Source organism: Pseudoliparis swirei, chromosome 2 (genome assembly GCF_029220125.1).
Source record: "Pseudoliparis swirei isolate HS2019 ecotype Mariana Trench chromosome 2, NWPU_hadal_v1, whole genome shotgun sequence".
NCBI lineage: Eukaryota > Metazoa > Chordata > Actinopteri > Perciformes > Liparidae > Pseudoliparis > Pseudoliparis swirei.
Window position 1 is genome coordinate 14,723,728 of NC_079389.1, and position 27,130 is coordinate 14,750,857.

The 27,130-nt window shown below is 41.4% G+C and overlaps 1 protein-coding gene and 1 pseudogene across 1 annotated transcript; one reads left to right on the top strand and one right to left on the bottom strand.

Moving 5' to 3' along the window:
* Positions 1-1,887: 1,887 nt before the first annotated feature.
* Positions 1,888-6,542, top strand: LOC130207579 (frizzled-7-A-like). Its single transcript, XM_056436230.1, has one exon. It carries the CDS (start codon positions 2,380-2,382, stop codon positions 4,072-4,074), a length of 1,695 nt encoding a protein of 564 aa, XP_056292205.1. The 5' UTR covers positions 1,888-2,379; the 3' UTR covers positions 4,075-6,542.
* An 11,152-nt stretch (positions 6,543-17,694) lies between these two features.
* LOC130202118 (olfactory receptor 52K1-like) lies at positions 17,695-20,789 on the bottom strand (annotated as a pseudogene).
* Between the last annotated feature and the right edge of the window lie 6,341 nt (positions 20,790-27,130).

The following is a 27,130-nucleotide window of genomic DNA, read 5'->3' on the forward strand; positions in this document are numbered from 1 at the left end:
AAAAACACCCACCCACCGACTCAGCCAACTTAACCGCTTCCTTCATGTCTATCACACTGGCTGTGACATTCAGATGGAGATTTGTCCAATATCAGTGGGAAATCAGTGTACTAACAACATTTTTAATCAATAGCTGGAGTCTTTAATTATTACATAGCTGCCCATCAGCTCCTTATACCGAGGTTTAATCCAACCGGTGAAACCAATCCTTCATCAGAGGCAGTAGTAACCAGCCAATTGGACTTCTCCCTCAGTTTGATAGTTGAGATATATCAAGCTCCTAGCTATAGTCACTGTGTGTTTGTCATTTACCTCATATGGATGTAATTATAGTGCCTTTTCTTCGGATAATTTGACAGAGGCCACAGATCTGAACCCCACTACAGCTGTGTGTCTCTAAAAAGCTTACAGTCTGGAAGGTGAACAAACTGTTCGGACACCACCTCGAAAAAGAAGAGAAATCAAAGACGAAAATTCATATAAGTGTCGAGAGGAGATACAATAGTTTAATCTAGTTTTAAAGTTAGATAAAAGCAGCTACAACCAGAATAAATATTGTTATAACAATGCATCAAATGACGTGAAAACATTGTGAAAGAGGAAGCCTGCAGTGATGAACCTACAGAGAATTATAACCTGAATCTGCAGTTACTCTCTGCTTTACGGGGAATTATAAATTATTGTTCTACATTTCAGATCATTGTTGCTGCCCCCCTTACAACGTTTCTAGATCAATATCAATCTAGGGTGGGTCAGAAATCCAGATTGGCCTACTGGCCTATTTTAATCTAACTTGCCTTCTTTTTTTATAGGCTATTTTACAGCGGGGAACTCTACTGACTTTTCCTTTTGGTTCAGCGTCTCTTCCTGCTCCCTCCGCTTCTCTTTCTTCCACTGCCCTCTTCGACCTTCTCTCTTCTTCCTGTCCCTTCCCCCACTCAACCCTACCCCCACCCTCTTTTATCCCACTTGGGGTAGAAACACACCAAATGCAGCAAGGCCACCAGGAACCCTTCTACACCTCCCACACTTAGTTGCCTGTGGGCAGATTTATCATGCTGTCAATCCAATTTACTGCTGCTTCGACTGTTGTTGCTGTTTATTCTCACAATGATACAGATCAATGCAGGAGCCGCATTTGATTGTTTGCAATGAAACCCTTTAGCAGTAAACAGCAACAGGTTATTGTGGTGCTTGCTGTGGTCGAGTGGTCACGACGCAGGAATCCATTTAGTTTTTTTCATGGTTTGCTCACTGCGCTGCAATGTGTTTACATGTCCTGCACAGTGAGTGACTGTGTGTGGAGATTCTGTGAAGATATGCAGAGTTCTACTTCACAGCTGCACTAAAACAGTTTAGATTGGCAAACAGCTTTAAACGTAAACAGATCATCTTGAAAAAAGTAACAGTACATTTATCTTATTTTACATTAGCAGATTTACAAATTACAATACATGTAAGCAGTATAACTATTCTGTTCGATAAACAAATAAGAAAGAAAGAATTTAACATATGTGTTAAAGTAATGTTAGAGGCCTATTGCTGTTTAGGATTTACATCCTTTAAAAAAAATTATTTCATAAATGAAAAAAATATATTTTATGTGTCATCAACGAAATATAACTACTGAAAAGCCACTATTGGCATATAAAAAAAAAACGTAAACAAAAAAATATATTCTTTATTTTGTAAAGTCTGTTGTAATGTAATTACTGTACCACATTTCCTTCTATTTGGGAGTAAAGGCCAATCAAAACCGAGTCCTTAAGGAAAACAAAGACCGTGATTGGCTGAGACGCGGCAATGGTTTCAAGGCGCCCTGCTCTCGGCTGGAAGGTCTTGTGAATGAAGGGGGCGCCTGGAAACCGGTGGAATCCGCACGGAGTGAGGAGAGCGAGCCTCCGGACTTCCAACCGCTCAGCATGTGAAACGACGCTCTGTGTGAAGTCAAGTCGAAAAACGATGGAAATATAAACCTTGTTACGTTTTAAACGTGTTTTGTTTAGCGCTAGATTAACCGCGGGGACGCGTTGATCGCGCCGGAGTAACTTGGGTTCGCGCAACTTGAAGAAAATGGGACTTTAAGTTGTTTTCCACCGGGTCTGCAGTGAGAGTGGGCTGCTTGGAGTCACTTACAAAGACCATCAAGAAGCCATGACACGGCGAAGGTTTCACTTGGATTTATCTTCGTAAAACAGGAGGGGAAAGACGGTTACCGCGATTTCAGCTCGAATTACTCGGACCGCAAGCGAAGTTTCGCAACATTTAATGTAGATTACTTTGCTTTTTCCGCCGTTTTCAAGTCTCTCTACTTGGATCAAAGTTTTTCCTTCCCTCCCCCTCCTCCCCCTCCTCCTCCTCCTCCTCCTCTCCTCAACTATGGCGGCGGCCAGGTCCACCACTGGCTCCGTGTTGCTGCGGATCATGTGGCTGGTGTGCGGGCTGTCCTTCTCGTCCACTTCTGCTCAAAATTACAACAGCGAGAGCGGAATATCGATCCCAGAACACGGGTTCTGCCAGCCCATCTCCATCCCGCTTTGCACCGACATCGCCTACAACCAGACCATCATGCCGAACCTCCTGGGCCACACGAACCAGGAGGACGCCGGACTGGAAGTGCACCAGTTCTACCCTCTGGTTAAGGTGCAGTGCTCCGCAGATCTAAAGTTTTTCCTCTGCTCCATGTACGCGCCCGTCTGCACGGTGCTGGAGCAGGCCATCCCCCCATGTCGGTCCCTGTGCGAGCGCGCTCGCCAGGGATGTGAAGCCCTCATGAATAAATTCGGCTTCCAGTGGCCGGAGCGGCTCCGCTGCGAGGCTTTCCCCGTCCACGGAGCCGGCGAGATCTGCGTCGGCCAGAACACATCCGAACCCAGCAGCCCGTCCTCTTCTTCGCCCGACCTGGTCACCCTTCCGACCAACATAGGCCGACCCAACCAACGCCCGCCCCAAAACAACCAGTACCACCAGTTCTCGTGCCCTCTGCAGCTGGAAGTGCCAGCCTACCTGGGTTACCGGTTCATGGGGGTCAACGACTGCGGGGCTCCATGCGAGCCCACCAAACCATCCGGCATTATGTATTTCCAGGAGGATGAGGTCAAATTCGGCCGGCTGTGGGTCGGGATCTGGTCCATCTTGTGCTGTGTGAGCACCTTATTCACAGTGCTCACCTACCTCGTAGACATGCGGCGGTTCCGGTACCCGGAGAGGCCCATCATCTTCTTATCCGGGTGTTACTTCATGGTGGCGGTGGCCTACGCCGCTGGGTTTTTCCTGGAGGACAAAGTTGTTTGTGTGGATAAATTCTACGATGACGGCTACAGAACAGTGGCTCAGGGGACCAAGAAAGAGGGCTGCACCATCCTCTTCATGGTGTTGTACTTTTTTGGCATGGCCAGCTCCATCTGGTGGGTGATTTTGTCCCTGACGTGGTTCCTCTCCGCCGGGATGAAATGGGGCCACGAGGCGATCGAAGCCAACTCCCAGTACTTCCACCTGGCCGCGTGGGCCGTCCCGGCTATTAAAACCATCACCATCCTCGCCATGGGTCGGGTGGACGGCGACGTGCTGACCGGTGTGTGTTTCGTCGGGATCTTTAACGTGGACGCGCTCCGCGGCTTCGTCCTGGCGCCGCTTTTTGTCTACCTGTTCATCGGCACGTCCTTCCTCCTGGCCGGCTTCGTGTCCCTGTTCCGGATCCGCACCATCATGAAGCACGATGGCACTAAGACGGAGAAGCTGGAGAAGCTGATGGTGCGGATCGGGGTGTTCAGCGTGCTCTACACGGTGCCGGCCACCATCGTGATCGCCTGTTACTTCTACGAGCAGGCCTTCAGGGAGCACTGGCAGCGGACCTGGCACATGCAGACCTGCAAGAGGTACGCCGTACCCTGCCCGGTCCACAACTTCGCCCCCATGACCCCGGACTTCACCGTGTTCATGATAAAATACCTGATGACCATGATAGTCGGGATCACCTCGGGTTTCTGGGTCTGGTCCGGGAAGACTCTCCAGTCATGGCGGCGGTTCTACAAGCGCCTCAGCAACGGCAACCACGGAGAGACGACGGTGTAAATAAAGTTTGGAAGAGGCAAAAAAAGGCACCACGCCACGATTTTTTGATATAATAACCATGTAAATGAGGTCAAATAGCTTTCATTTTTAATAATACTTTGGACTTTTTTTATTTTCTTTCATGTTGTGACTTTTTCTCTCACAACCAAACTTTGATCTATATTCGATAGAAGTTTTTTAACGTCTATTTTGTCATCAGCCCACACTCCTGGCTTTTGCATTTTTGGATTATGAACTGGTGTAAATGGCCCTACTGGTCCCTGGACTGTATTGCGTGACTGACGAGGTTACTTTTGATATGAAACTCCTTATTATTGATTATATCCTCAATATCACAATGTTAATGTACTTCTTGTCAACTGGTGAGAGTTTCTCACCAGAACAGAAAAGACTGATGTGTCAAGAAGTGTGGCCTTCTGTCCATGCTGCAGTGTAAAGGTCAATGGTTTGGCCCCAACAGCCGCTGCACCTGGACTGTGAGTTCATTAATTATGGATGCATGAATTATACATTTTAAATCACTCTGCTTTTAGTTTGAGACCGAAATGCTTTAATATGTGTGTGAGAATTTGCAGAGTACAATCTCGCCTGTTTAAATCTGAGAAATAATCCATCAACTCATGACTTTACCTGTCATGTGGCTGCCCAGAAATCAAAACTTTTACTTCATTTTTACTTTATTTTAAAAAAACGTTTCTGACTGTTGAGTATTTGCTCTCGTATTGAATGTTCACTCCGAAGGTGAATGAAGTTATGTATTGGTTTGCACAGCTGTCCTAACAGTGGTGAAAAGTGTTAAAATGACTGATTCAAATAGTTAAAGAGACCACACACAGGCCTCCACTCTGCAATGAAGACACAACAGCTCATTGTTTGTCTCTGTGTGTGGTCTCTCAACTGTTGGATTCCACCATCAAAAAGACTTCTAAGCTTTTAAGACATCCGAAGCACCATTTCAAGGATACAGATTTGATCCACACGGAGGGGAAATGGTTGCTCGGGATTCCGATGTTATTTTATCCTTGATAAAGATGACTGTACACATTCACGCTTGTATTCTTCCCAGTGTACCTGCCCCCCCCCCCCACACACACACCCCTATCCTTTATATTGTCACTTGAAGTGTTACATGGTTCCCATGCAGACTGAACATTTTAGAGTTTTTAACGAATCATTTTATTCTAAGAGTCTGGGCTACGTTACAGAAGCCTTCAAACACAGAGAAACTCTGGAAACAGGACTCGTGTTTGATGTTTTAAATCATGTAAACGCTGGAAAGGAGGTCAAAGGTCACAACAGTGGGAATGTTTTTTTCTATTCGGAGACAGAGAGCGGTGGAGACGCACTGCGCCGTGTTCAGCAGAGGTGTAGGGTAGTGTGTGGAACAAAAATCACTGGAGACAATATAGCAATTGATGACGACACTATTGTAAATGAAATTGAAGACCCACTTTGCCAGTGACCAGTTCATAGTAGATATTTTTATATAAATCCCAGAAGTGTTTTCAAAACTATTCTTTTTTCTTTCTTCTGAAATCTCGGTAGTTTTAGAAATGTCACTGGAAACTAAACATTAAAATAATAATGTCCTCACTTAACAGTGCCGAATACATTGTTAGTAATAATGGCACCGATATAAAAAAGTGACCAGTGATTTAGTCCCATGAATCCTCTTGTTGTTTGGAGCACACTGGCTGTTTGAATTGATTCAACAAACGCGTTTATTTCTCCCCCTAAATAATAAAATCAGTAGGAAATCTCGTGGGGAAACCTGAGCAGAAAAGTGTGTTTTCATCCTGACTGATATAGTCGAATAAGTTTGCCAGAAGGTTTTCTTGTTGTATAGCACATGATCTCAGCATACGTCACCTGTAAATGATGAACACATTGTGCAGCAATAAGGGTAAACTCACAACATAATGGCCTTATAGACCTGCTATTTTTGTGCTTAATCTCTTAAATTCTGTCCTGAATCCACACTAATACTAGATATATATATACCTAAGTACCAATCGTATACTGTTAAAGCAGTTTGTATACAAGAACTGTCACATTTCCCATGTGAATGCACTACATACCTCAACCCTGGTTAAAGTTAGTATGTAGACTTGAGTTAGGAAACATGTCAACGCTCCTACGCGAATCATCTTCGTCCGTGTTTTAAGGAAATGGTGCAAAAGTATTCTGTGTAATTTGCCTTCAGACAGCAGAGATCTGTTAGTGTTAATGATACCAGATCCATGTGTTTGTCTTGTACTACGTTTTCAGAAGGATTATGACTGCCTGCGAGTGTGTTTTTTTATTTTTTTTACTGGAACATATGCAACCTACCAAGAAAACACAAACTCTGTTTTTAAAGGCATATTGTATTTATGGGGATACTCATTTTTGTCTTTTTCACTTGTTTTTTAATGAGATAAGCCTGTTGTATGTGTACAGTTTGAATAAAAGTGATACGGTTTGTAATGCATTGATCCCTGTGGTTTGTTGCAGCAGTGAACGAGCACATGTTGAGCTTCACAGTAGATTCCTGACCTTAGAAACAGCAGTTGACAAAACAATCTTAATCGCAGAGGAAGTAGACCGTGACATCAGATTGTTTTGTCAACATATATGTGGTATTTATTGTTAAATAACGCACCACCTGAACCATGTTTAGCCCTTAATGCTTTTACCTACCACGAAACCTCATGGCACGCCGGTGAAACAACTTTTCATTCACAGGCAGGACACATGACTTAGACTTAGCGATGACACCCAGGCCACATTGTGATGCTGCTTAGCAGGACATTTGGCCAAGAAGGGAACAACAAGTCCTGCAATCCTAAATGCTATCGAGAATAACCTGATTCTCTCCACTGCTTGCACTTTCTTCAGAATCAGATTCAGCTTCATTGGCTGAGTATGACTGCAAATACTAGGAATTTGACTGCAGCTGTAATCGTAAGAGAAACAAGAGAATAGTTCTTAAATCTGGTGATGCTGTTTACCTGCCAAACATCTGTTACTTGATGAAAGTTGAGCATAGCAACACATCTTAAAAAAAGATACCAGCATTGAACAAAAGGTGTTTTTTGTTGTTGGTTGTTTTCAGCTGACCATGTGTAAAAAGCCCTGCAACATATTGTTTCAGTTTGCAGTGCTGCAGCGTCAGACGGGCAAACAGAAGGACACAACTGGTAAATTCTCAGGGAGAAAGAGGAGAAATCTCCTTTGATGTTGGCTAGAGGGAAAGGTGCTGCACTGAGAACGGGACTGATGTCTCGACTGAAGCAGAAGATCACTGATGTGCAACTGCACCTCTTAAAAAAGGCACTGAGGAGGATAGACAAACGTTTCATTTAATATGCCTCTGATTTCTATGGCAGTGATGATCACCTTCTGTGCTCGTCGCTTCTCCTAAAATCCAGCAAGAACTTGATCAATTTATCAAATATAGAAATGTAAGAGCACTGGCGGGGCTTTCTGGAGTAAAGACAGCTGATGGACAATCATACTGATTAACTCTGACAAGCTAGAACTGAAAAGAGTACTCCTGGAGTCTACATTACCCACAATGCAAGTCAACTGATGTGTTTTTTACCCTATTTGTCAACCTTGCTTTATAAAGTGCTTCATACAACCTTTCGTCCTCTCACATCGAAGTCGGAGTCCCCAAGACCTGTGGCCGGTTCTCAGAGGTCTCTCACATGGACGGTGTGATGCTGACCTCTAGTGGCAAAAGCTGTTACAGCATGCACTAGTCTGCTTGCTGTTACAGCAGGCCTGTAATACAATCATCCTGCTTCATTCATTTGACTTCATCGCGTATCGCCATTGTTTGACTCGATTGTATGAAAGCTTCAGTTTTTACTTCACAAAAGCAACACAAATCCTACAAGAAAAATCTAAATGAAGCAGTCTCTCCATTTTAAACAGATGCCCTGGTTCAGAAAGTATTATTAAAGTAGTATTATTATTAGTAGTAAGTATAGTAGTAGTATAAGTAATAGTAGTAGTAGTAGTAGTAGTAATAAGTATAGTAGTAGTAGTAGTAGTAGGAAGTATTGTCGTCCTAAGGTACACTACCGTTCAAAAGTTTGGGGTCATCCAGACAATTTCGTGTCTTCCATGAAAACTCACTTTTATTTATCAAATGAATTGAAAATTGAATAGAAAATATAGTCAACACATTGACAAGGTTAGGAATAATGATTAATATTTGAAGTATTAATTTTGTTCTTCAAACTTCAAGCTCAAAGGAAGGCCAGTTGTATAGCTTATATCACCAGCATCACTATTTTCAGCTGTGCTAACATAATTGCACAAGGGTTTTCTAATCAGATATTAGTCTTCTAAGGCGATTAGCAAACACAATGTACCATTAGAACACTGGAGTGATAGTTGATGGAAATGGGCCTCTATACACCTATGGAGATATTTCATTAGAAACCAGACGTTTCCACCTAGAATAGTCATTTACCACATTAACAAAGTATAGTGTGTATTTTTGATTAATGTTATCTTTATTGAAAAAACAGTGCTTTTCTTTGAAAAATAAATACATTTCTAAGTGACCCCAAACTTTTGAACGGTATATGTACCTTGGGATGTTTTTGAGACTGTGTCTGTGACTTGGAGTCACCAAAGTCTGATATCTTCAGATCTTAGATATAGTTGCTTTATGAGAAGAGATGTTGACAGAAAGTTCATGAGAGGACTTGAGGTTTACTCTGATCAGCAGCAGTCAAACTGAGAGATTTTTTTATTTTTATTTATTTATTTAGAGAATAAGGGACAGTGCATATTGATTGACAGTACAATGTACATGTAAATATGCCAGATTATAGCCGGGAGGCTAGTTTCCATCTGTAGTCCCTTGGCAGGTTGATGTAATTTAAGAATGCAAGCAGAGTGAAATGGAAAGCACACATCACTTCACACATGACAGTACAGTAATACAAAAGAAGAAAAAAAGATTAATAAAAAGGTGCATGCAAGACATTTGGATACCGTGCGGATTAACTCTAATGGTCACAGGGCTGATGAAGTCTGAGCCATGCCTTCAGGTGGCCTTTGAAGGTGACCAGGCTGGGGCTTTCCCTTATAGAAGGAGGTAGGCTGTTCCACACCATGCATCCTTTGAAGGACAGCACATTTTGCCCAAACAGGGTTTTTCTAAATGGGACCTCACAGTCCCTGTTTGTGACAGCTCTGGTGGACAGAGTGGAGTTAATAGATCGATGTTTGATAAAGGTTTTAAGGTTTTAAGGGGGGGTGGCGCTAGGCCATTTAGTATTTTGAAAATCAAACAGGCCGAAGTGAATTTTCTAAAATTATTAAAACTTAACATTTTGTATTTGGTTAAAATATAGCAATGATGATACTTAAATGGTTTTTTATCCAGTATTTTCAATGCTTTTTTATAGAGTAGTTCGACCGGTTTAATAACTATTGAGCTTGTCATAGACCAACTGGTTAAGCAGTAACTCACACGTGAGAGTATCATAGAATGTAAAAACAGCAAAGCGGCATTAGTCGATAGAGAGTTTCTTATTTGTTTAAAATTATGTATATAGAGGTTTATGGTTTTCGACATCATTTTAACATGGCTCCTAAAGGAGAGTGTGGAATCAAGCATAATGCCTAAGTATTTGAACTTATTAACAACATTCAGTTTCTCAGTTCCCAAAAACACATTAGAATGTGCAACAGTTGAGGATTGCTTAGAAAAGAACATACACACTGTTTTTTTCGTGTTCAATGAGAGACAGGACCTGGTGAGCCAGCCTTGAATATGACTCAGAGCAGTAGAGAGCACTCGTGCTGCCTCCTCACTATTTTTGGCCACCGTAAAAATGACCGTGTCATCAGCATACAGCTGAACATCCACATTGAAGCAAGAGTCAGGTAAGTCATTAATATAAAGAGAGAATAAGATGGGCGCCAGTATGGATCCTTGGGGGACCCCTACTGGACAGCCCAGGTAAGAGGAGCTGACACCATCAACCACAGTACATTGTTCTCTATGGGATAAATAAGATCCAAACCATTTGATGGCTTGATCAGAGAAGTTGAAGCCTAACAGTTTGCTTAGTAGCACATCATGGTTAACTGTATCGAACGCTCTTTTTAAATCTAAAAATACAGCACCTACGCAGCTCTTCTTATCTAATAAACTTTTTAATTTCTCCATGAGCATAACCAGTGCAGATTCCGTGGAATGATGCGGTCGAAAACCAAACTGCATGGGGTGCAGGGGGGTTTGACCATTATTAAGGAATTCTATTATTTGTTTAGCGATCCATTTTTCTATAATTTTAGAGATGCTAGGCAAAATACTAATTGGTCTGTAGTTGTTCATATCGGAGCTATCCCCCGATTTGAACACAGGGATAACTGAGGCCATCTTCCATGCTCCAGGAACCATCGAGTGTCTAATCGATAGGTTCACTAGGTGCATGATTGGGGGTGCCAGCGCCTCCTTGTGTGATTTTAAAAAGCTGGTGTCGAGACCATGGATATCCTTGGCTTTAGAGTTGTTCAAAGCATTAATAATATTAATGACTTCTGTCACAGTGATTTCTTGAATACAAAATTTTATCAGTGAATTGTCTGCAGCTCTATTTACCGGACTATCAGAGCACACGGGTGAAATGAACTGTTTAGATATATCTTCAATAGATTTAATAAAAAAGGAGTTTAATTCCTGTGCCAGAATAACGGGGTCCCGCACCAACTGATTGTCAACTCTTAGTTCTAGGCCTTTATTATCCTGCTTATGTTGTTTCCCTGTTAGCTTGTTTATATTCTGCCAGATTGTTTTACTGTTCCCCCTAGCATTTTCAATAATTTTTATGAAAAAATCTGCTTTGGCCTTTCGCAGCTCCATCGTAACTTTGTTTCTGGTAGCTGTGAAAATATGTCTGTCTGTACTTAACCCTGATTTTATGGATTTTTTGAGAGCCATATCCCTTCGCTTCATTAAGTGTACACAATCTGGGTTGAGCCAGGGAAGGGTGGTTTTATTCCTCCTACGGCTCCCTTGTCTGGAGAAAGGGAAAATTACCCCCTTGATTTGAGAGAGGAAAGAGTCGCTGCAGATATCTGCATTTTCACATTTATGAAGATCATCCCAATTGATGTCTTTTAAGGCTTTTTCTAGATTTTGTTGTTGGTTTTTGGGGATTATTCTAGTATTAGGTCGATTACTAGGGGTACTAGAAAAAGAGTTTTCAAAACGTTTTTTGTTAAGTTTTCTAGAAAAAAAAATTGCATTATGATCCGAGAATCCCGTCAATAAGTTATGGGTTTTGGTGACTCTCTCGGGTTTGTTAGTGAAGACTAGGTCAATTCTAGTTTGTGAGCGGTGTGTGATTCTGGTGGGTCGCTCTATTAACTGGGTGAAGTTGAAATACTCAGTTATAAGTTTAAGATTTTGTCTCTCCTTTTTATCGTCCCAGTTTACATTAAAATCTCCAAACAACAGAATTTCTTTTTTATGATTACACGAATTAAGAAGTGCTTTAAGGTGATCATAAAATTCAGCTTTAGCTGAGGGAGCACGATAGATGCAGATAGCAGTAAGAGACATTTCATTTGAGAGAAAGATGTTAACACCAATACCTTCCAATATGTTGCCATCAGGCCACACCATCTGGTTACATCTCAGGTTATTTTTTACATAGAACAAAACCCCCCCTCCTTTCCCATGAACCCTATCTTTCCTGAAGGTCTTGTATTCTGGGAGTGTTATCGCAGCTTCGGGTGAGGAGCTGGATAACCAGCTGTTGAATACAAAAAAAGAGCATGGTTTCATCAAATCATATTTTCTTTTCTTTCCTTCAATTATTTTGTAGTGTGAAGTAAAGAGAGTTTGTTATGTTCCCGATGTGTTTATGGGAAACAATTCAGAATGTGGGGAACAGTGTCATTGTTGGGTAGTAGTACCAGTGACAGATTGTCAGTAGGTGTCAGTGTTGCTATGTGCAAAGTGTATGTGACGCGAGAGTAACAGGGAAGTCTCGCGTGAAAAAGCGAGCTAATAAGAAACAAGATGGAAGGCCTTAGTCCCAACATATCATCCATTAGGACAGTGTATCTCAACATTTTTTTCATTATATACCCCTTGTCAAAATATTTTTTTCAGCCAAGTACCCCCTGACCAGTGCAAAGCAAAAAAGAAGTAATATGCACCATTTTGCATATAATATATAGTATATGCAATTCAGTTTATGAACTTACATTTATATTTTATTGAATATTTATAAAAAAAACTATTTTCAAAGGCTTTATTAATGGATGCTCATTTTAAATATATTTAAAACAAATCTCACGTACCCCCGTGAGGACCTTTACGTACCCCCAGGGGTACACATACCCCCATTTGAGAACCACCACATTAGGACAAACCAGGGGTAAGTTGCATTAGTGGGTTTCCCACTCACTGCCTCTCCTGTCCTGGGATTTGCAATACTAAAACAAAGGACATACATTAAAACACGTTCATTAATTTGTAGCAAGGATGCAAATTTAGAAGATTGAACAATTTGACACAGCAGGATATACACAAATTCCTATATAAATACTTTTGGATGATTTTAATTTTGAGTTAAAAAAAAGAAAAGAACAAGGCTTGGCAGTCATTACTTGCATTTCTGTGACAGCAAAACATAAAAAATACCAACATGTTCTGGTTGTTTATTATGTTGAGAGTTAATTTAACTGTAACCACAACATGGTCAAATATAGAGATATTATGAATGGGCAAAAGGCTTCCAAGATACACTTGTGCTTTATACCACAAAACAAAAGTAGCAAAATAACCAAATTCAGTTTATCCGTGTAGTTCATCTTAATGTTTGTAAATTTATTGGAATTTGAAAGTGATATTTCAGGTTCACGCCTGTCTACCTGGGCTCATGTTGGTCCATTTATGTCCATAATTAAAATGAGAAATGATCTATAAAATCGTCACAATCTCTGTCAAATATTAGCCAACATTAGTAGGCTAAAGGAAAGTGAAGTCATTAACAGTGTCCCGAAGGAGAACACAGAGGCTAAAGCAGAAACACTGGTTCAGTAATAGTGTTATCGATTATCCTTTTAAATAATAAATCAACATAATATTCTACCTGCATTCAAATGTTCTTATAATCGTGGTAGAAGGCAGGCAAACACAATTTTAGATATTCAAATTTGAATCTGTGGTCTTCTTCTGTCCTCTACATAGTTTTTCTTTGCATTTTCTTCTCTGCAGGAAGTACAAGTTTGAGCCAAAACCTGCTTAAAAATTAAAAATTAAAATAATAATAATTAATGACCACATGTGTGTGTAGGTTAGTACTAGTTAGCTCAGAACCGCCGCTCTGCACCCCTCTAATATGGCGGTTACAGTTGATAACCTCGTTCCGAACAAGAGTGTCTTCGCTGAAGCCAAGCTCCCACCCTCCGGTTCCCCCTCAGGTATGCACTGCTAGTTCTGTTAGCACTTTTACCGTAGTTTGCACTGTTAGCATCATCAGCTCTGTGCGAGCTGCCGGCTTCCTTTCGCCATGTTGAGAGACAATCTAAATGCTCCAAATGGTGTATCTTGCACCTTAAAAAGGAGGAGGAGGATGTACTATTTCCTCCTTTTTTTTTGCCCCCTTCAAGGTTTATTTTAGGGAAATCTTTCCTATCCCGATGTGAGGGTCAAAGGAATGGTTGGGCTATACAAATAAAATGTAATTTAATTTAATTGAGTTAGCAGTGACATATTATAGATGTAGAAAATAAGTGTAGAAGCAGAGAACGAAACAACCAGGAAAAAAGAAAATAGATGCAAATTGAAGTTATGGAAAAACAAAAAGGCATCAGATAAAGAAACTAAATGGACCCCAAATAGAAAAGCAGCACATGAGAAGAAATAATCTGTATACCCGTATACTGAATAGACTGTCCTGTCGGGACCCCTGACCTCAAACCCATCCAATACCTGTTGATGAGTTGGAACGCTGACCGTGGATCAGGCCGCATCACACAACTGTTTGTGCTTTGAACCTTGTTTTGGGTCTCGGTCACAGTTATTATGGTATATAGTGTACATCATTGTCCTAACATGAGGCACAATCTGTTTCGTTGATGGACCTCATACGTAAAAGTTTAACGGCGTGGTCAAACTTCTTTTTTTAGAAACCTTGGACGCCCTAGGGGGTCTGGGGACTTTATTGCTATACAAAACAAGCATATATATATATATATATATATATATATATATTAATATTGTACCTCAAATTAAACAAAAGAGCCTGGGCTACAATAATTAGTCAGCCATTTAAAAAGAAACTCAAACAAAGAACTCAAATAATCATAAATATACGAGTAGCTCGGTGGCTCAGTGGTTAGCACTGTTGCCTCACAGCAAGAAGGCCCTGGGTTCGAATCCCGGTCGTCCAGGTCCTTTCTGTGTGGAGTTTGCATGTTCTCCTCGTGCCTGCATGGGTTTACTCCGGGTACTCCGGTTTCCCCCACCATCATAAAGACATGCGCCGCATCGTATGGATGTGAATTAATGTTGGTGGTGGTCGGAGGGGCCGTAGGTGCTGATTGGCTGCCACGCTTCCGTCAGTCTGCCCCAGGGCAGCTGTGGCTACTGATGTAGCTTACCACCACCGGGATGACTGTGTGTGTGTATGACTACTGGACTCTGCACTCTGTAAAGTGACTTTGGGTGACTTGAGAAGTGCTATATAAAATAAATGATTATTATGATATGATTATTATAAATCGGCCCACTCAATACGTTTCCGGAACCAGCGACCCTTAGCTGGGTGCTATCAGAAAAAGCCTGATGGCAAAAAGCACAACCATTCCACACTGATTCCACACATTTCACCCAAATCCCTCTAGACCAAAGCATCAGCGAGATATGAGCCAAAGAACACATCAACATGAATCGCTTTATACTTTTAGAATCAGCAAATTCTTCTTAACTTTCTTGACTAGGACCATTAAAACACATTTTCCTGGTAAATCCACACTGATATAAGTTCTATCTATACCCTGTGCCTCATTCAACTCCTCTGGACATGTAGAGGTAACATGTGACCAGGTGTAGTGAAGTTACTATAGGATTCTATTGGTTCACAGTGTTGTCAATCTTGTCTTGGTAGCCCTCAATTCTACTCTCTAACTTTGTTCTGCTTCACTTTTTCAAAGTCAAACTTTGCAGAGAGAATGTTCACATATTGTTCTCTGATTTGGAAGAGCTTTAAACCTTTCAACTGCATCATGCCAAATAGATAATCATCCTGAAAGTGCTTTCTTTCAATTCGGACCTGAAACTTTTTTATATTTTTTTATTTTCATACAGTCATACAGTTTAAATGAATACACTGAACATAATATATAAAATCAGTGATATGGTATTATACGCTATATATGAGGACTACTGTTGGGCTTGTATGGATTTAGTGAGACACATTTTAAACAAAGTCTGAAAAAGCTGACAAATAGTTTTATTTACTCCAGATAATACCAAATATATTATGCATACACGTTACACTGTACGGCACCAGACTCCACAAAGATGTCTTCTTTCATTGAAGTGTATTTGTGACAAACAAAAACTTTAATAAAAGTGTAGCTTCACGAAACACTGGCCTGTAACACCGAGGACATCAACCAACACATTTCCCAGGAGAGAACCTAATGTGCTCCATTAATTCACATGAGATCACTATGTTATTGACAATAAAGATCTGCTGATGTAACTCCCACCTGTTGTAATGTAATGTCACAGGGACACAGAAATGCAGAGTAAACATGATGATGAAGCCTCAAGGTCATTAGTCCACTACATTCTCTATGTATCCCCAGGACATTAATCTATTGTTGATGTCCTGCACTGGGACCAGCAGTCTCCATGCAGAGGAAACATGCAACTGTGTGCGCCAACTCCCTATAGGCAGAGAGCCACTAACGTCAGCTACTGCACGACAAAAGCTTTTTTATCAAGGTTTTCTGTACTTTGATATTGAAAAAAAAAGGATTTATGCTCTTAGATACATTGTAACAAAAAAATATCTGACCAAAACCTTTTGAATAACCACAACTATGACCAGAGTCAGATACCCGGTAGCTTGACCCGGCCTCGTATCTACATGGTATCTGCTTAGGCTTACCAACACTGGCTGCACCCACTGGCTTATTTACAACTTTATTTTTGTTCTGTTTTATAACACAATAAACACAAGGTCACTCGGTTACATCCGATGACGTGTAAAGGAGAGGTTATGTAATAGCACATTTAATTCACATTCCATTCATATACATTTTTTTTCTTCATCAATTGCATTTACAATAGCATCAGTTGTCAGGTAAGTATTTTAATCAGAGCAGTTATGTATATTCCATCTCCTCCTGTAATCTTAAACTTAATGTCCTATATTCTATATTGCACATGTGTGAATCACACCTCAGTTGTTGTTGTCTCAGAGAGCTGTTGAATACACGTCATGGTCATTCTGGGAGCTGTATTTCTTACTACTGTTGTTTTGATTATTTGGAAGTGTTTCTAATATTTGTCCATTCCTATTGACTTGAATACTTATATTGTAATACAATATTTCAAATAATTTCAAGGCATTTCAGAGAAATGTGTTTGAAATCCTTAAAAAACAATGCTCCATAAATAGATAGGAGCAGTGGGCTGCTGTAAAGCGCTGGGGAGCAACTCAGGGTTTACTGTCTTGCTCAAGGAAACTAAGTTCGCCTTATGCACTGGTTCTCAAATTGGGGTACATATACCCCTGGGGGTAGGTTAAGGCACTCTATGCTGTATATATTTAAAATGAGCATCATGAGTGAGTAATTTGTGAAATAAGTGTAAATTCATAAACAGAATTGTATATATTCTATATTAAATCTTACACTGATGGCACAATGTTGTGTATTACATTTTTCAACCAAAAATAATTTGCGCTGGTTAGGGGGTAGTTGGCTGGGAAAAAAATTCCACAGGGGGTACATCGTTTCAAACCACTGGTATAATGGTCGCAGTGCGTTCAATATAATATGACAATGCACAAACTGGGCCGAATAGATTTATGTTTTACTCCCGTTTCCTGAAAATGTCAAAGGGATGATGACGAATGCAAATTAGAAAATATAGTTAGCAAATGAATACATCAATTAAAGCAGAAGGATCGTACCTACTCTCCCTGTGCTCATAATCACATTGTAGTGTAGAGGATAACAGATACAGACATGTCTGTCACAGGCCAGAGCTGCTAAACTGCAAAACTCAACAGAATCACATGTGTAGAGACAAAACATCAGCAGAAAACACCATGGCAGTGTCACTTCATACGCATCACTAATGCAGTTCATAAAATTCTTTACAATAACTAATCCATATCTCACTAAAACGGCTTTGTCTTTTTTTGTAAAGTTTGAAGATTTGTGCAACTTTCTAGATTATTTTTAAACTCACACTGGAGACAAACACATTTTTTTCCAATAAGCAGAGATATCTGACCTTGTTCTAAAAAATTCTTGCAACATGGAGACAAATATTTATTTTTGTTTCAAATGTTTTTTTATGGGGAAACATATCAAAGAATTTGAGATCAGACTGTACAATATCCAACATATTTATTGTCAATAAAACAGAAGTCTTTTACATGATTCTCTTATTTTGGGTAGCATAAATCCATACATAAAGGGGCTGATCATTGGTTGGAAAACAAAGATATATACAGATAAAATGATGTGCACTTTATTTGGGACATGGGCCACATCAACCCTGGAATCCACAAAATGAAAAATGGCGCCAACAAACATATTTGACAGTGAGACAATCTGAGGTGTGCAGGTGCTAATGGCTTTATGTCTGTTTTCTTTGGAAGTATTTAGACAAACCGACAAAATCTTCACGTAAAAGACTAAAATAAGACTAAATGGGATAACCATAGTCACAACACATAACAGATACAGACATGTCTGTCATAGGCCATAGCTGCTAAACTGCTAAACGCAATAGAACTACATGTGTAGACACAACACATCTGCAGAAAACACCATGGCAGTGTCACTTGGCATGTGCAGACCAGTTGGCAGGAGTCTTCGCAGACATCTTCAACCTCTCCCTGTCCCAGGCTGTTGTTCCTGAGAGCTTCAAGATGTCCACCATTGTGCCTGTCCCCAAACACCCCAAGGTAACCTGCCTGAATGACTGGAGACCCGTAGCCCTCACCTCGATTGTCAGTAAATGCTTCGAGAGGTTGGTCAAGGACTTTATTTGTTCCATGTTGCCTGCCACGCTGGACCCATGGCAATTTGCATATCGTCAAAACAGATCCACCGACGACGCAATTGCCATTGCACTTCACACAGCGCTTGCGCACCTGAAAGGGAGGAACTGTTGTGTGCGAATGCTGGTTGTGGACTACAGCTCAGCGTTCAACACTATTGTTCCCGCCAAGCTCGACACCAAGCTCAGAGGTCTAGGCCTGCACTCTACCATGTGCAGCTGGATACTGGACTTCCTGTCGGGCCGCCGCCAGGTGGTGAGGATGGGCAGTACCACCTCAGAGCCGCTGACCCTCAACACGGGAGCCCCTCAGGGATGCGTGTTGAGCCCTCTCCTCTACTTCCTGTACACCCACGACTGCACGGCCATGCACAGCTCCAACGTCATCATCAAGTTTGCTGACGACACAACAGTGTTGGGGCTGATCACCGACGACGACGAGACAGCCTACAGGGAGGAGGTTGGATCACTGGTACAGTGGTGCCAGGAGAACAGCCTCGTCCTCAACGTCAAGAAGACCAAGGAGCTGATCGTGGACTACAGGAAGCGGAGAGGAGAGCACACCCCCATCTCCATAGACGGAGTTGCAGTAGAGACGGTCAGCAGCTTCAAGTTCCTCGGCGTGCACATCTCCGAGGACCTCACATGGACCACGCACACCACTCACGTGGTGAAAAGGGCCCAACAACGCCTGTATTTCCTTAGGCGACTGAGGAAATTCAACATGGCCCCCCGCATCCTCAGAACATTCTACACCAGTACCATCGAGAGTGTTCTGACAGGTTGCATCACCGTCTGGTACGGGAACTGCACCGCCCTGGAGCGTAGGGCACTACAGAGGGTGGTGCGGTCGGCACAGTACATCGTTGGAGGTGAGCTTCCTCCATCCTGGACATATACACCAGGCGGTGCGTGGCCAGGGCCAAACGGATGATGAAAGACAATAACCACCCCGGCCACAAACTGTTCACCCTTCTACCGTCAGGCAGGCGATACCGCAGTATCAAGTGCCGCACAAACAGACTGAGGGACAGCTTCTTCAGTCAGGCCATCAGGCTGCTGAACAAGGACTGAGACCCTCATTAACACTATACACCAGAACATATTCTGTGAATATCTATGGCCATGGTGTATATTTTATTACATTGTTTTTTATATATATATATATTGTATATATATATTGTATATATACATATATATATATATTGTCTCAAAAAAGTGTATATTTTATTACATTGTTTTATATATATATATTGTCATGATGTATATTCTATTACATTGTTTTATATATATATTGTTAATACTTTCTTCTTTTTTTTTTGTGTGTGGATATTGTATAGTTTATTCTCATTCTTATTCTTTTTTTAGTCTGCTACTGCTGTCGGGTGTTTTGCACATAAGAATTTCACAAACCGATTATACTTGTATAAAAGGGGATGTGACAATAAAAAACTTGAAACTTGAAACTTGAAACTTCATGCGTATCTGAAAACATCTGTGAGAGCAGAAGAGGATACAGTGATGTGCAGCCACCCATTTCATTCACAAATAAATTGCATAATAGTATATACATCGGCTCATGCAAGCTTTTGTCCATATATATGACCACAATAAGAATTGTGTTTGAAACACAAATAAAGAGGTACCATAACAGTATTATGCTGTAGATGGCATTGCTCTAGCATCCAACACCACTGTAAAGAATCTCTGCGTTATCTTTGATCGGGACTTGTCCTTTAACTCCCACGTAAAGCAAATCTCAAGGACTGCATTCTTTCATCTGCGTAATATTTAAAAAATCAGGCACATCTTGTCTCAAAAAGATGCAGAAAAATTGGTTCACGCGTTCGTTACTTCGAGACTGGATTACTCCAACTCCTTATTAGCAGGCTGCTCTAATAAGTCTCTTAGGTCCCTCCAGTTGATCCAGAATGCTCACTAAAACTAAGAAAAGAGATCACATCACTCCTGCACTAAAAGTGTGTGAACCTGCAGCTGGCCAGACAGTGGTAGGGGTGGGTGCAGCTCAGCCGCTGGCAGGGTGGAGGGCGGTGGAGGTGTCTTGTTTGGAGGAATGCAGCTGGGAGCAGCAGAGTTTGCTTTCTCAGTCGTCAGCAACAGTGTGGGTAGCGACACAGCCACATCTGGATGGCAAGGCCATTAGAAAAAGTGAGAGTTTCTCTCCTTTTTGTTTATGACACAGTCCAAAGCCCCAAGAATATCCAGTCCCAGTATACAGTTATCCAGGTTAGCAACCCATACCGGGCAGCGGACAGATTTTCTTCCCAGACCCAGTCACAATTGCCCCTCAACCATGAGAACTCGCTCTCCAGTGACTGACTGCAGTTCCACTATAGTGGGGGAAATAACAGTTCCATTTTTCACCACATCGGGCCTCACCAGGGTTGCTGACGAACCTGTATCTACAAGTGCAGAACGCCATGTCCCTCCAATAGTCAGTGTTGCACACCAACAGCCTCCTATCCAGGTCCGACCAAAAGCTACTAGTCTTATTGTTTTATTGTGTGCATGTCATCTTCATTGTGTGTTCTTATGTGCGGTTGGTAAATTCAGCTTTAAAATCTAAAGAGGGCAGGAGAAAGTTTATACAGACATGTGTGCCACATTTGTTATGTCTGCTTAATGTCACTGCCGCTTTGCTTTTTGATACTATGTACTCTAGGTATGGATCAGCATCCGTGCCCCAGAGTTAAAAAAACTTCATGGCCATACAATTTGTCATAATTCCACCAATGGTAAACCCTTTTATTTATGGACTGATTCTGACTAAAATAAGAACAAAAATAATATATACATGTGTCATGGTCGGTCAAATATTTAAATTGAGAGTCAAGGTTTGATATGTACGCGCTCTTAAATCACTTTATTTGGCTCAACGGATGGTTGTTTTGTTAAGTACATATTTCAGGTTCTACCTTTTCACTGACAGGTTTTCTTTTATGTCAATGATGCTATGAGAAAATTATTTGAAAATGATATCTTTAATTTTGGGTATGACTGTTTATTTTCTGTTTTCTGTTTGAAGGGTATAATTATTAAATAATGTTTAAAATTCAACAATAACTTTTTATTTTGTGTTCACACGCATTTGTGCAGTTGATCTGCTTTGAATACAAGAGATAGAAATGGGGAGAGTGAAATGGACGCATGTAAGCCTACCACATTTATTATGGTGTTTAATGTCACAGCTGCTTTGCATTTTAAAAGAATCGATACATTAGAATATGTTGTATGGATTTAAGTTCCACTTTGTTAAATTACAAAAGCTACTGTATTGCATGAGGAGCAGAAAGTCCAGGCTCAACGCTGTTACTGTATTTACCATTTTAAAAGAATCGATATATTAGAATATGTTGTATGGATTTAAGTTCCACTTTGTTAAATTACAATAGCTACTGTATTGTATGAGGAGCAGAAAGTCCAGGCTCAACGCTGTTACTGTATTTACCGGAAGTAACAGGCTTCAGTTTGCAAAGCATTTCACTGGTTTATGGATGACAAGCAGGGGAAAGGATTATGGTTTGAAACAAAATTATATTGCTTTCAGACACACATAACAGCGCAATATATCATTAATTGATACAAATATATAACATATTTTTTTATGATTAGAGAATGGATTTTTACAATTATATGACTCCTCTGTGTTTCAGCTTCCACTATTTGAAGCTTACATGATACTGAAAATAAGAAACGTATAGAAAAAACAAATCATCATTATATGCGCTTTAACACTAATCTAATTCCAGACCTTATTTCCTTAAAAACTCAAGAACATCTTTGATAAATAATTTATCTAAAAAAAGGAGTCCTTTAGTAAAGTACAGTTTTACAACGCTGCCTATTATACAATGATGTGAAAAAACTGTATCATACTGTATTACAATTATTATGTCAACTCACTCTAGTTTCTGGCTGGTGGATGAAAGCAAAATCTACACCTTTGATGAAATTAACAAACTACAATATACTTTCAGTAGCTTAACAAATGGACTCTATTTCACATCAAGAAACATCTATTGTTAATCAATATTTTATTTTTAAATAGGGGGAAGATGCACTGCTGCTCGAGTGAGGTTCTGGCTTTCAGGCAGACATAAACAAGCCACATACTCATAATTCTGAAGTAGTCTTATAACAAGCAAATGCATGCCATTATTTTCTTTGAACAATAATCACACCAAAAAAGCTAATTAATCTGGTTGTCAAAGTCGGATGTCTGGTTCCATACACTTTAACACATTGCGTAAAATGCCATTGCACTCAATTAAAACTTATTAAAAGTCTCTCTCTCTCAAGTTGGTGAATCATTAGAATGATTGCAGTGTGTTTGTGTGTGTGTGTGTGTGCATTTTACTCAATTTATATAGGGACGTAATCTGTACACACAAGGTAAATCATAACATATTAGGCTGAAGACTTAGTGTAGGGTAAGTCTCCAGAAAATGAATGCAATTCAATGTTGTGTTCACAAAAGTAAGGAAAATATAACTGTGTGTGTTAAATGATATGCAACTGTGTCCTCGTGTGGCCCCCTGTCGACACAAAGGTGTAGAGAGCAGGACCGGCACCAGATCAGTTCCCACCCAGTTGACCAGTTCTCAGGTGCCAGGCAAGTCCTTCGGGACAGGTCAGTGAGCGGTCCTACTCTCGCCCTGCTCCAGAATCAAACCGGCTCGTGGGCTTGAAACACAGAACAAGGAGGTACATAATCAAAAGGCTGAAAGACGATGTCCAATCATTTCTGAGCTTTTTTTCCTACTGATAAAATAATGTGTTAAGCGATCTGCCGCACACCGAGAAATAAAATATGATTGTAAAAAATACTCTGCGACCTAAAGCATCTGGAAAATTCAAAACTAGTAGTTTCAATACACCCAATACTGATAACATGTAAATAAAACCTCTTTGGTGATGGAATATATATTTTTTCACTTTTTACAGAGGCTTACATTTTTTTATTTTATAGAAGGCCTGCATTATCCACAGCTAAAGATCCTAATAATATAATATGTCTAATATATAAATGTTAGTCATTACAGGTCTGTGGTGCTAACTGTGCTTGGCAAGAAGACCTTTGAGAAGCCTGTTTTGTAATACCTGAAGACTCTTGTAACTGGTTTTCTGGACGTCCTGTAGTTTTCATACCCGGCACATATGGAGGATGGCAGTATCTTGGAAGTTGCTGGTGTAGTGAACATCCATAGAAAGATGATACAACTGAATTGAGATAATAACATCAACAATGAAACAATCAGAACTATTAATTCAATTCAATTCAGTTTGTTCCAGGACCTCACATCGGATCAGGAAAAACTCCCAAGAAATAGAAAAAACCCTTTCACAGGGAGAAAATGGAAGAAACCTTCAGGAGAGCAACAGAGGAGGATCCCTCTCCAGAATGGTCAGAAGCAATATATGTCATGTGTACAGAAGGAATCATTACAGAGTTCCAACACATTCAGTGAGTATGACAGAGTGTATGAGAATAGTTGGTAGTAGGCATGGACCACAATCCAGACCTCCACAATCCATGAGACAGAAAGATGTAAAGAGGAGGGGGGGGGGGGGGCATTGCAGGGCCATGGCAAGAGACATCAGACATCAGACACAACCTAAGAGACGTGAATTCACAAAAACTCCGGGAGACCTCGCCTAAATTATCTGTACTAAAACCTATAACTTTGTTTTGCTTCACTTTTTCAAATTCAGACTTTGCAGAGAGACTGTTCACATATTGTGCTGCGATCTGGGTCAGTTTAGACCTTTTAACTGCATCCTTCGAAGAGATGAACATCCTGAAAGTGTTTTTTCCCCCTAGGCGAACCTGAAACTTCTATTTTTGCTATGTTTCATCTTTATTTACTCTTAACCAGTAACATATATGAATGAATAGAGTGTATGAATAGTCGGTTGTAGGCATGGACCACGATCCAGACCTCCATAATTCATCAGGCAGATGGAGGTAGAGAGGAGGAGTGGGCAGGTCCAATGGACCATATGAGACGTGAAGTCACAAGGACTCTGGTGAGGAAGCAGAGTTAGTAATGTGCAATGGAGAGATGAAAATTCATCCATAAGTAGAGAGAGAAGAGGAGAGAGGTGCTCAGTGATATCATAAATGTCCCCAGCAGCCTATAAGCCTATAGCAGCATCTCTTGGGGCTGGACCAGGTGAACCTGATTCAGCCCGAACTATAAGACTATCAAAGAGGAAAGTCTTAAGTCAACTCTTAAATAAGGTGACTGTGTCTGCCTCCCGGACTGAAGGTGGAAGCCGGTTCCATAAAAGAGGAGCTTGATAACTGAAGGCTCTGGCTCCCATCCTACTTTTTAAGACTCTCGGAACTACAAGTAGTCCCGCATTTAGTGAGCGCAGCTCTCTAGTGGGGTAATATGGTACTACAAGCTCCTTAAGATATGATGGAGCATCACCAATCAAGGCTTTGTAGGTGAGGAGAATAATTTTAAATATGATTCTTGATTTTACTGGGAGCCAGTGCAGAGCAGCTAAAACAGGAGTAATGTGATCTCTTTTATATGAGTACACAAGCTGCAGCATTCTGGATCAATTGGAGGGACCTAAGAGAATTATTAGAGCAGCCTGACAATAAGGAGTTGCAGTAATCTAGTCTAGAAGTAACAATGTATTACACTTTGTTCAGAGACTGCTCTTAGGAACCTATAGGTTACCTAAGGGTTGAACTCTCATTTACCATATTCAAGGATTCAAGGATTCAAGGAGTAAAGGAGTAAAGGATTCAATAATAATATATTGTCATCCTGCGACATAGGAATGCACACTTGCAATTCAGCTGTAGCCATTTGTACCACAACAAACACATGAAAACCCAAACCAAAACAGCAGGGCATTCCTGGATTCCTTATGAATTTACTTCATAAGGAATGAAAACAGCAACAACGAAAACAATTCTGCCAGATAATATGGCCGACATATTTTATTAAAAATTCAACATGAGGAAAACATTGTCCATCATTTGACTGTGTTTGAGCACCAAGCATTACCTCTGATCATTGTCTGGTTCTTTGATCATTGTCTGGTTTAGCATCTCCCGTCCTACTGTGACATCATCAGTTTTTGTGAGGACATGTGTGTGTCGACTAAAAGCTTCTGCACATACAATAACAACAAACCCCGGTTCAATGCAAAACTCAGGCAGCTCCGTCGGCCATAGAGGAGGCCTACAGAGGTGGGGACAGGACTCTGTACAACCAGGCCAGGAACACTGACGAGGGAGATCAAGGTCGCTAAAAAGAGCTACCCTGGAAAACTGGAAAAAAGTTTTTCAGCCAACGACCCCTCGCCAGATTGGAGAGGCCTTGGAAGTCCTCACGAACTACAACAGACCATTCCCCTGCACTGAGGACAATCACCGACTGGCTGACGACCTGAATACCTTCTATTGCAGGGCTGATAAGCCCACTTCAACCCCCCACCCCCCAACTGTCCCATCACCAAACAACCACCTACACTCTCTACCTCCTTCTCACTTCTCCCAAACAACCCCCCTCAGGCCCTGAGGATCTGTGAAGAGGATGTGAGTCGGCTCTTTCACAGACAGAAGACCAGGAAGGCTCCGGGCCCAGACGGCGTGTTTCCCTTCTGCCTGAAAGTCTGTGCGGACCAGCTGGCCCCCATCTTCATGCAGATCTTCAACCGATCACTGGAGCTGTGTGAAGTCCCATCATGCTTCTGGCGCTCCATGATCATGCCGGTCCCCAAGAAATCCTCCATCACAGGAATAAATGACTACAGGCCCGTCGCCCTGACGTCTGTGGTCATGAAATCCTTTGAGAGACTGGTGTTGACCCATCTGAAGGAGATCACAGGCCCCTTCTGGACCCCCTGCAGTCTGCCTGCCGCGCAAACAGGTCGGTGGATGATGCAGTCAACATGGGACTGCACCATGTGCTGCAACACCTCGACTCCCCAGTGACATATGCCAGGGCCCTGTTTGTGGACTTCAGCTCAGCGTTCAACATCATCATCCTGGAGGTACTTCAGCACAAACTCTCCACCTGTCAGTGGATCACTAACTTCCTGACAGACAGGAAGCAGCAGGTGATGCTGGGAAAAATAAAATACCAGTGGCCGGACTATAAGCTCTGGCGCCCCCCAGGGATGTGTGCTCTCCCCACTGCTCTTATCCCTCTACAACACCAACGACTGCACCTCAGGGGACCCGTCTGTTAAACTCCTGAAGTTCGCTGGAAAGATCACTGCAGACCCTCACACCCTGGACACAGGCTGTTCCAATCCTCCCCTCTGGAAGGCGCTACAGAGCCCTGTAGGCCCAAACCAGCAGAGACAGGAACAACTTCTTCCCACTGGCCGTCACTCTGATGAACAGTTAATCAGACACATCCACATACTTGCACTATCGCCACATTCTTCTGCACTAACATCCGCTATCATTGTCACTGTTGTTGTTTATGTTGTTTTATATTGTACATACATTTGTGTTGCTATTCTGATGTCTTCCAAGTCTCTTTTTATATTTATCCTGTTATTTGTAAATTGCATGTACGTACAATGAGAGTGTACGTGAAACCGGAGTCAAATTCCATGTATGTGCACATATATATGACCAAAAAACCTGATTCTGATTCTGATCCTGATGTAAGCACAGAGTCCACCTCCTTTGTCCCACAGAAGTCCTGTGCTCTGTCCTGCTGTCCGCCGGTCCAGTGCAGCTTGATCCGGGATGAATGATGGATAATAATGATATTCTGCATTAACAAT

Excerpts from the sequence above, each read along its gene's own strand:
- LOC130207579 (XM_056436230.1), top strand. The coding sequence starts at position 2,380 with ATGGCGGCGGCCAGGTCCACCACTGGCTCCGTGTTGCTGCGGATCATG.